Source organism: Nerophis ophidion, linkage group LG06, assembly GCF_033978795.1.
Source record: "Nerophis ophidion isolate RoL-2023_Sa linkage group LG06, RoL_Noph_v1.0, whole genome shotgun sequence".
Classification (NCBI taxonomy): domain Eukaryota; kingdom Metazoa; phylum Chordata; class Actinopteri; order Syngnathiformes; family Syngnathidae; genus Nerophis; species Nerophis ophidion.
The window spans coordinates 20710461-20722168 of NC_084616.1; the positions used below are offsets into that span (position 1 = coordinate 20710461).

Genomic DNA, 11708 nt, shown 5'->3' on the forward strand with positions numbered 1-11708 from the left:
GCAAGGGGTTTTAGCCCCCCCATGACCCTTCCCCCCCTCTTCCTCTCACGCGAGATCCAGAACGTGGGCCGTATGAACCCCTCTTTCCCTACTGTGCGTCCAAGAGGTTCGTAAGGAGCCATGTCGGCTGCTACAAAATGCTCGGGGGGTGGGGGGGGGTCTGCCACTGAGCAAACGTGCGCTGGTTCGAAACCCAGAACACAACAGCGGTCGCTTGCAGTCCTTGCAACCAGCTGCTGTGTACAGTAATCAAAGTAACCAAGTACAGTAATGAAGATAAGTCTGTGTACAATACTCAGAGTAACCAAGTACAGTCATGAACATAACTGTACATTAATGAACATAAGTCTGTGTACAGTAATGAACATAACTGTTTACAGTAATGAACATAACTGTTTACAGTAATGAACATAAGTCTGTGTACAGTCATGAACATAACTGTTTACAGTAATGAACATAAGTCTGTGTACAGTCATGAACATAACTGTTTACAGTAATGAACATAACTGTTTACAGTAATGAACATAAGTCTGTGTACAGTCATGAACATAACTGTTTACAGTAATGAACATAAGTCTGTGTACAGTCATGAACATAACTGTTTACAGTAATGAACATAACTGTTTACAGTAATGAACATAAGTCTGTGTACAGTCATGAACATAACTGTTTACAGTAATGAACATAGGTCTGTTGTGTACAGTAATCAAAGTAACCAAGTACAGTCATGAACATAATTGTACAGTAATGAACATAAGTCTGTGTACAGTCATGAATATAACTGTACAGTAATGAACATAACTGTTTGCAGTAATGAACATAAGTCTGTGTACAATAATAAACATAGGTCTATGTACAGTAATGAACATGACTGTGTACATTAATGAACATAAGTCTGTGTACAGTAATGAACATAACTGTACAGTAATGAACATAACAGTTTACAGTTATGAACATAGGTATGTGTACAGTAATCAAAGTAACCAAGTACATTCATGAACATAACTGGACAGTAATGAACATAAGTCTGTGTACAGTAATGAACATTACTGTACAGTAATGAACATAACTGTTTACAGTAATGAACATAAGTCTGTGTACAGTAATGCACATGACTGTGTACATTAATGAACATAAGTCTGTGTACAGTAATGAACTTAACTGTTTACAGTTATGAACATAGGTCTGTGTACAGTAATCAAAGTAACCAAGTACAGTCATGAACATAACTATACAGTAATGAACATAAGTCTGTGTACAGCAATGAACATAACAGTTTACAGTAATGAACATAGGTCTGTGTACAGTAGTAAACATAGGTCTATGTACAGTAATGAACATGACTGTGTACATTAACGAACATAAGTCTGTGTACAGTAATGTTCATAACTGTTTACAGTTATGAACATAGGTCTGTGTACAGTAATCAAAGTAACCAAGTACAGTCATGAACATAACTATACAGTAATGAACATAAGTCTGTGTACAGTAATGAACATAACAGTTTACAGTAATGAACATAGGTCTGTGTACAGTAATGAACATAACTGTACAGTAATGAACATGACTGTGTACATTAATGAACATAAGTCTGTATACAGTAATGGACATAACCGTGTACAGTAATGAACACAATTATATGTACAGTAATGAATGTAAGTGGGTACAGTAGTGAACAAAACTATGTGTATGAACATACGTCTGCGTAGTTATGAACATAAGTCTGTGTACAGTAATGAACATAACTGCGTACATTAATGAACATAAGTCTAAGTGCATTAATGAACATTACCGTGTCCAATAATGAACATAAGTGTGTATACTAATGAACATAACTATGTACAAAAATGAACATAACTGTGTACAGTAATGAACATAAGTCTGTGTACAGTAATCAACATAAGTCTTAGTGCATTAATGAACATAACTGTGTGGAATAATGAACATAAGTCTGTGTGCATTAATGAACATAACTGTACAAACATGAACATAACTGTGTACAGTAATGAACATTACTCTGTGTACAGTGATGAACATAAGTTTGCGTACAGTAGTGAACAGAAGTTTGTGCACAGTAATGAACATAAATCTGTGTACAGTAATAAACATACATTAGTGTACAGTAATGAACATACGTCTGTGTACAGTCATGAACATAACTGTGGACAGTAATGAACATAAGTCTGTGTACAGTCATGAACATAACTGTGTACAGTAATGAACATAAGTCTGTGTACAGTCATGAACATAACTGTGTACAGTAATGAACATAACAGTGTACAGTAATGAACATAAATAACTGTACAGTAATGAACATATCTGAGTACAGTAATGAACATAAGTCTGTGTACAGTAATGAACATAAGTCTGTGTACAGTAATGAACATAAATCTGTGTACCGCAATGAACATAACTATGTGTACAGTAATGAACATAACTACGTACATTAATGAACATAAGTGTGTACATTAATGAACATAACTGTGTACATTAATGAACATAAGTGTGTACATTAATGAACATAACTGTGTACAGTAATGAGCATAAGTTGGTGTACAGTAATGGCCACGACTGTGTACATTAATGAACATTGGTCTCTGTACAGTAATGAACATAATTGTTTACAGTAATGAATGTAACCCCTGTGTACAGTAATGAACATAACTGCGTACAGAAATGAACATAAGTCCGTGTACAGTAATGAACAAAACTGTGTACAGTAAAGAACATAAGTCTGTGTACAGTAATGAACAAAACTGTGTACAGTAATGAATATAACTGTACAGTAATGAACATAAGTCGGTGTACAGTAATGAACAAAACTGTGTACAGTAAAGAACATAAGTATGTGTACAGTAATGGACATAAGTCTGTGTACAGTAATGAACATAAGTGCACAGTAATGAACATAACTGTGTACAGTAATGAACATAATTGCGTACAGAAATGAACATAAGTCTGTGTTAAGTAATGAACAAAACTGTGTACAGTAAAGAACATAAGTATGCGTATAGTAATGAACATAAGTCCGTTTACAGTAATCTAAGTCATCAAACAATATCCATGCCGAGTTCTTTATTTCCATGTTAGCAGTGGACTACTCGCTCACTTCTCATCGTCACGCACATAAATAACAAAATAAATACACAGCCGTCAGTCAATTTCTTTCATATTAAATAAATAATAAATACATACTTTGACTTTTTTTTTCAGTAGTGTAAACCAACAAAAAATAAGAAAAAACGAACAAGAAAGAAATAAAATCCCCCAATTTTTGTTTTCTGTTATAAAACATTTGTTTGAAAAAGTACAGTACTCCAAAAGAAAGATAAGCCTCGACGGTTATCAATATAGATTCTCAAAATATGGACGCCTTCCATATTAATCAGTAAAGATGCTTAATTTTTTTTTTTTTTTTTTTTTTTTTTTAGTGTTACAAAGTCAATAAATAAATTGATTCAAATAAATAAACCTCAATAACATAAATGTCAATAAGTTAGAATTTGACAAATAATTCATATATAACAAGAAATATGATAGAAATGCTTTGATGTCAGCACACCGTGACTTTAAAAAAATAAATACAAACACAAAGTTGTCGTTTTTTTTGTTTTTTTCCCCCAACATGGACACAACCTGCGCTGGTCCTGGATCAGCTCGCCGCTTTGCTTCCCTTAGAACATTCCGGTCAGTGCATGCGTCGTATTGCTGGTGTGTGTGTGTGTGTGTGTGTGTGTGTGTGTGTGTGTGTTGGGGGGAGGGGGGGAGGGGGGATGCTACAGAACCAATCTTCCCGTCCCGGTGCGCCGTCCTCCGTCTGATCCCAGAAGCAGCATGATGGGGTTTTGGTCCTCGTCACTTTTTCTTCACGCAGATTTGCTCCCTGGGTTGTGTTTATTAAAATAACCTGAATTCCCTTTTGTTGTTGTTGTTGTTGTTGTTGTTGCTGCCGAATCACAACGCGTGTGAACGCCGACGGCCCCTTCGACCCCGTCCGGGCACCTCAGACTTTGATGCCCTTCACAGCTTTGTTGATGCTCTCCAGCAGGGCCTTGTTCTCGGGGCTCTGGAAGCAGTCCTTGTTGGTGTACATGTTGGTCAGGGTGCTCACGTAGCTGTCCAGGTTCTGCTCCGTGATCGGCTCCTGCTGAGAACCACACACACTTTCAAGTCGCGGAAACAGACGGATGGCTACTTAGTGTGTTTCAAATTGCTAAAAAAAAAAAAAAAGTGTCAAGTAACAAAAATATGACAAAAATATGTGTACACCTGCAAACATCCAACATGGGGCAAGTACAAAAATATATGTGTGGGCTGTTAAACATGCGAAAATAGCAAACAGAGCTAACATGCTGAAAGTAAGTATGTGTTTGGTACAAAAATATATGACTATAGGCGGTTAAGTATGCAAAAATAGCTAATAAAGCTAACATGCTAACAGTAGGTATGCATCAACTACCAAAATATATGACTCTGGACTGTTAAACATGAAAAAAAAGCTAACATGCTAACAGTAGGTTTATGTCAAGTACCAAACTATATGATTTTGGGCTCTTAAACATGCAAAAGTAGTGAACAAAGCTAACATGCTAACAGTTGGTATGGTTCAAGTACCAAAATATATGACTGTGGGTTGTTAAACATGCAAAAATAGCAAACAAAGCTAACATGCTAACAGTAGGTATGCGTCAAGTACCAAGATATATGACTGTGGGCTGTTAAACATGCGAAAATAGCAAACAAAGCCAACATGCTGGAAGTAAGTATGTGTCAAGTACAAAAATATATGACTATAGGCCATTGAACATGCAAAAATAGCTGATAAAGCTAACATGCTAACAGTATGTACGCTTCAAAAACCAAAATATATGACTCTGGGCTGTTAGACAAGCAACAATAGCTAACAGAGCTAACATGCTAACAGTAAGTATGCTTCAAAAACAAAAATATATGACTATGGGCTGTTAAACATGCAAAAATAGCTAACAAAGCTAACATGCTAACAGTAAGTATGCGTCAAGTACCAAACTATATGAATGTTGGCTGTTAAACATGCAAAAATAGCAAACAAAGCTAACATGCTAAAAGTACGTATGTGTCAAGTACAAAAATATATGAGTATAGGCTGTTAAACATGCAAAAATAGCTAATAAAGCTAACATGCTAACAGTACGTACGCTTCAAAAACCAAAATATATGACTCGGTGCTGTTAGACAACCAACAATAGCTAACACAGTTAACATGCTAACAGTAAGTATGCTTCAAAAACAACAATTTATGACTGTGGGCTGTTAAACATGCAAAAATAGCTAACAAAGCTAACATGCTAACAGTAGGTATGCATCAAGTACCAAACTATATGAATGTGGGCTGTTAAACATGCGAAAATAGCAAACAAAGCTAACATGCTAACAGTAGGTATGGGTCAAGTACCAAACTACATGACTGTGGGCTCTTAAACATGCGAAAATAGCAAACAAAGCCAACAATTATATATGACTATAGGCCGTAAAACATTCAAAAAAATGCTAATAACGCTAACATGCTAACAGTAGGTATGTGTCAAGTATCAAAATATATAACTGTGGGCTGGTAAACATGTGAAAATAGCAAACATGCTGAAAGTAAGTATGTGTCAAGTACAAAAATATATAACTATACGCGGTTAAATATGCAAAAATAGCTAGTAAAGCTAACATGCTAACAATAGGTATGCATCAAGTACCAAAATATATGATTCTGTGCTGTTAAACATGAAAAAAATTGATAACATGCTAAGAGTAAGTACACGTTAAGTACCAAACTATATGAATGTGGGCTGTTAAACATGTAAAATTAGCAAACAGCGCTAACATGCTAACAGTTGGTATGGGTCAAGTACCGAAATATATGACTGTGGGTTGTTAAACATGCAAAAATAACAAAAAAAGCTAACATGCTAACAGTAAGTATGCGTCAAGTACCAAAATATATGACTCTGGGCTGTTAAACATGAAAAAAATTGCTAATATGCTAAGAGTAGGTATACGTCAAGTACCTAACTATATTAATGTGGGTTGTTAAACATGCAAAAATAGCATACAGCGCTAACATGCTAACAGTTGGTATGGGTCAAGTACCGAAATATATGACTGTGGGTTGTTTAACATGCGAAAATAGCTTATAAAGCTAACATGCTAACAGTAGGTATGTGTCAAGTTCCAAAATATATGACTGTGGGCTGTTAAACATGCAAAAATAAAAAACAAAGCTAACATGCTAAAAGTAAGTATGTGTCAAGTACAAAAATATATGACTCTGGGTTCTTAAACATGCAAAAATAGCAAACAAAGCTAACATGCTAACAGTAGGTATGCGTTAAGTACCAAAATATATGACTGTGGGCTGTTAAACATGAAAAAAAATGCTAACATGCTAAGAGTAAGTATACGTCAAGTACCAAACTATATGAGTTGGGGCTGTTATACATGCAAAAATAACAAACAAAGCTAACATGCTAACAGTAGTTATGCGTCAAGTACCAAAATATATAACTATGGGCTGTTAAACATGCAGAAATAGCAAACAAAGCTAACATGCTAAAAGTAAGTATGTGTCAAGTACAAAAATATATGACTCTGGGCTGTTAAACATGAAAAAAAATGCTAACATGCTAAGAGTAAGCATACGTCATGTACCAAACTATATGAATGTGGGCTGTTAAACATGCAAAAATAGCAAAGAAAGCTAACATGCTAACAGTAGGTATGGGTCAAGTACCGAATTATATGACTGTGGGTTGTTAAACATGTAAAAATAGCAAACAAAGCTAACATGCTAACAGTAGGTATGTGTCAAGTACCAAAATGTATGATTCTGGGCTGTTAAACATGCAAAAATAGCAAACAAAGCTAACATGCTAACAGTAAGTATGCTTCAAGTACCAAAATATGTGTGTCTGGGCCGTTAAACATGCAAAACCAACTAACAATTATTGTTATCAGAGTCAAAATAGCATCTTTTTCTCATCAAATTTCACCTGTGTGCTCTTTAAGTCCACTTTTTGAATAGCATTTTAAATAGGCCTGTTTGCCCGCCAAGTGTTTGAGACGGTGTTAACCACTTGCAACAAAGGGATGGAAATGTGCTACCTTTGAGTTTAGGTGAATCAATAGTACTGATTGGTTCCCATGCAGCAGGGGTCACCAAGGCGCTGCCCGCGGGCACCAGGTAGCCCGTAAGGACCAGATGAGTAGCCCGCTGGCCTGTTCTAAAAATAGCTCAAATAGCAGCACTTACCAGTGAGCTGCCTCTATTTTTAACATTGTATTTATTTACTAGCAAGCTGGTCTCGCTTCGCTTGACATTTTTAATTCTAAGAGAGAAAAAACTCAAATAGAATTTGAAAATCCAAGAAAATATTTTGAAGACTTGGTCTTCACTTGTTTAAATAAATTCATTTATTTCTTTACTTTGCTTCTTATAACTTTCAGAAAGACAATTTTAGAGAAAAAATACAAACTTAAAAATGATTTTAGGTTTTTTAAACACATATAAAACACATTTTACCTTTTGAATTCCTTCCTCTTCTTTCCTGACAATTTAAATCAATGTTCAAGTAAAATAATGTTTTTATTGTAAAGAATAATAAATACATTTTAATTAAATTCTTCATTTTAGCTTCTGATTTTTCGACGAATAATATTTGTGAAATATTTCTTCAAACCTATTATGATTAAAATAGAAATAAAAATATTCTGGCAAATCTAGAACATCTTTAGAATAAAATGTAAATTTTATTTCAAAGTCTTTTCAATTTCTTTTAAAATTTTTGTCCAGGAAAATCTAGAAGAAATAATGATTTGTCTTTGTTAGAAATATAGCTTGGTCCAATTTGTTATATATTCTACCAAAGTGCAGATTGGATTTTAACCTATTTAAAACATGTCATCAAAATTCTAAAATTAATCTTAATCAGGAAAAATTACTAATGATGTTCCATAAATTTTTTTTAAAATTTTTACAAAAAGATTCGAATTAGCTAGTTTTTCTCTTCATTTTTTTCGGTTGAATTTTGAATTTTAAAGAGTCGAAATTGAAGATAAACCATGTTTAAAAATTTAATTTGGATTTTTTTCCTGTTTTCTCCTCTTTTAAACCGTTCCAATAAGTGTTTTTTTTCATCATTTATTCTCTACAAAAGAATAAAAAAATGTACGACGGAATGACAGACAGAAATACCCATTTATATATATATATATATATAGATGTATTTATTAAAGGTAAATTGAGCAAATGGACTATTTCTGGCAATTTATTTAAGTGTGTATCAAACTGGTAGCCCTTCGCATTAATCAGTACCCAAGAAGTAGCTCTTGGTTTCAAAAAGGTTGGTGACCCCTTATTAGGAAGGAAGGAAGGAAGGAAGGAAGGAAGGTTGGTGACACCTGCAATAAACAGTATTAGGAAGGAAAGAAGGAAGGAAGGAAGGAAGGAAGGAAGGAAGGAAGGAAGGATTATTTCTAGCAATTTACTTAAGTGTGTATCAAACTGGTAGCCCTTCGCATTAATCAGTACCCGGGCTGCGTCCTCGCGGAGCTCCTGCTAAAGATGAAACATTTGTCAGAAATACCGGACAATTCCACAGACTTTATGGCTGGCTCACATCGTGGTCACTCCGTGATCACGTACGACCGCCAGACACTTCTGGATGTGGACATATCGGGCCGTTTTGGACTGATAGACGCGTGCGTGCTAAACATGCTAACTAGCATGGGAATACGTCGGCGGCTACATCCAGCGGCCTGTGAAGCAGGGGAGTCTAGTACCAGCGGGGGCCGTCTACGGAGCAGACGCCAGCGGTGTGATCGGAAACGCGGATGTCGAGCGGGGCTAAAAACAAAGCAGAAGGCTAATCCCCACAGAACACCACTTCCCTCCATCATGAAGACGGATTTAAATGGAAAATGCGAGACTACTGGTCTGGGTAAGGAGTCAGTTAAATTAGAACACGTTTTTTCTGCTTTGAGTGTTTCAGAGTTGGACATGTGTGTTACTGAGGTGGCTAACTATGATGCGTGCAGTTTATCAAAGCAACAAACAAACAATCGGAAAATCCCCGTTACTGAGGAGGCTAACCATGATGCGTGCAGTTTATCAAAGCAACAAACAAACAATCGGAAAATTCCTGTCGTATCAATTCCTAGATATGGTCGTAACTATACTAAATGCACTGGGCATAAGAAACACAACATTATTAATATTGCTACTGCAGATAATTTGATCAAAAACTCCCTAAAACAGCCCACTACCTATAATATAGGTTTTTTAAACATAAGATCATTGTCTCCCAAAACGTTATTAGTTAATGATATTATCAGAGACAACAATCTTAATGTCATCGGTCTCAGCGAAACCTGGCTTAAACCAAACGACTTTTTTGCGCTAAATGAGGCATGTCCTCCTAACTTTACACATGCGCATATTGCCCGTCCGCTTAAAAGGGGTGGGGGGGTCGCACTAATATACAACGAAAACTTTAACCTTAGTCCTAACATAAATAATAAATATAAATCGTTTGAGGTGCTTACTATGAAGTCTGTCACACCGCTGCCTCTACACCTGGCTGTTATCTACCGCCCCCCAGGGCCCTATTCGGACTTTATCAATGAATTTTCAGAGTTCGTTGCTGATCTAGTGACACACGCCGATAATATAATCATAATGGGGGACTTTAATATCCATATAAATACCCCATCGGACCCACCGTGCGTAGCGCTCCAGACTGTAATTGATAGCTGTGGTCTCACACAAATAATAAATGAACCCACGCATCGCAACGGTAATACGATAGACCTAGTGCTTGTCAGGGGTATCACCGTCTCCAAAGTTACGATACTCCCGTATACTAAAGTATTGTCCGATCATTACCTTATAAAATTCGAGGTTCAGACGCATGTTCGTCAAACTAATAATAATAATAACTGCTATAGCAGCCGCAACATTAATACGGCCACAACGACAACTCTTGCTGATCTACTGCCCTCGGTTATGGCACCATTCCCAAAGTATGTGGGCTTTATTGATAACCTCACTAACAACTTTAACGACACCCTGCGCGAAACCATTGATAACATAGCACCGCTAAAGTTAAAAAAGGCTCCAAAAAAGCGCACCCCGTGGTTTACAGAAGAAATTAGAGCTCAGAAATTATTATGTAGAAAGCTGGAACGCAAATGGCGCACGACTAAACTTGAGGTGCACCATCAAGCATGGAGTGATGGTTTAATAACTTATAAACGCATGCTTACCTTAGCTAAAGCTAAATACTACTCAAATCTCATCCACCGTAATAAAAACGATCCTAAATTTTTGTTTAGTACGGTAGCATCGCTAACCCAACAAGGGACCCCTTCCAGTAGTTCAACCCACTCAGCTGATGACTTTATGCAATTCTTTAGTAAGAAAATTGAAGTCATTAGAAAGGAGATTAAAGACAATGCGTCCCAGCTACAACGGGGTTCTATTAACACTGACACGATGGTATATACGGCGGATACTGCCCTCCAAAATAGTTTCTCTCGTTTTGAGGAAATAACATTAGAGGAATTGTTACAACGTGTAAATGGAATAAAACAGACAACATGCTTACTTGACCCTCTTCCTGGGAAACTGATCAAGGAGCTCTTTGTATTATTAGGTCCATCAGTGCTAAATATTATAAACTTATCACTCTCCTCGGGCACTGTTCCCCTAGCATTCAAAAAAGCGGTTATTCATCCTCTTCTTAAAAGACCTAACCTCGATCCTGACCTCATGGTAAACTACCGACCGGTGTCTCACCTTCCCTTTATTTCAAAAATCCTTGAAAAAATTGTTGCGGAGCAGTTAAATGAACACTTAGCGTCTAACAATCTATGTGAAACCTTTCAATCCGGTTTCAGAGCAAATCACTCAACGGAGACAGCCCTCGCAAAAATGACTAATGATCTATTGCTAACGATGGATTCTGATGCGTCATCTATGTTGCTGCTCCTCGATCTTAGCGCTGCTTTCGATACCGTCGATCATAATATTTTATTAGAACGTATCAAAACACGAATTGGTATGTCAGACTTAGCCCTGTCTCGGTTTAACTCTTATCTTACTGATAGGATGCAGTGTGTCTCCCATAACAATGTGACCTCGGACTACGTTAAGGTAACGTGTGGAGTTCCCCAGGGTTCGGTCCTTGGCCCTGCACTCTTCAGCATCTACATGCTGCCGCTAGGTGACATCATACGCAAATACGGTGTTAGCTTTCACTGTTATGCTGATGACACCCAACTTTACATGCCCCTAAAGCTGACCAACACGCCGGATTGTAGTCAGCTGGAGGCGTGTCTTAATGAAATTAAACAATGGATGTCCGCTAACTTTTTGCAACTCAACGCCAAAAAAACGGAAATGCTGATTATCGGTCCTGCTAGACACCGAACTCTATTTAATAGTACAACTCTAACATTTGACAACCAAACAATTAAACAAGGCGACACGGTAAAGAATCTGGGTATTATCTTAGACCCAACTCTCTCCTTTGAGGCACACATTAAAAGCGTTACTAAAATGGCCTTCTTTCATCTCCGTAATATCGCTAAAATTCGCTCCATTCTGTCCACTAAAGACGCTGAGATCATTATCCATGCGTTTGTTACGTCTCGCCTCGACTACTGTAACGTATTATTTTCGG

The 11708-nt window shown here is 36.8% G+C and overlaps 1 protein-coding gene across 7 annotated transcripts in view; it reads right to left on the reverse strand.

Moving 5' to 3' along the window:
* Positions 1–696: 696 nt before the first annotated feature.
* Positions 697–11708, reverse strand: part of LOC133554356 (myelin transcription factor 1-like) — a 180734-nt gene continuing 169722 nt past the window's right edge. For 6 of the 7 annotated variants that reach the window (XM_061902981.1, XM_061902985.1, XM_061902982.1 and 3 more), the window contains one exon: positions 697–4147. In XM_061902981.1, coding sequence (XP_061758965.1) covers positions 4004–4147 — 144 coding nt within the window. In that variant the 3' untranslated portion in view covers positions 697–4003. The remainder of the gene's footprint in view (positions 4148–11708) is intronic. The other variant, XM_061902979.1, reaches the window with a different exon arrangement.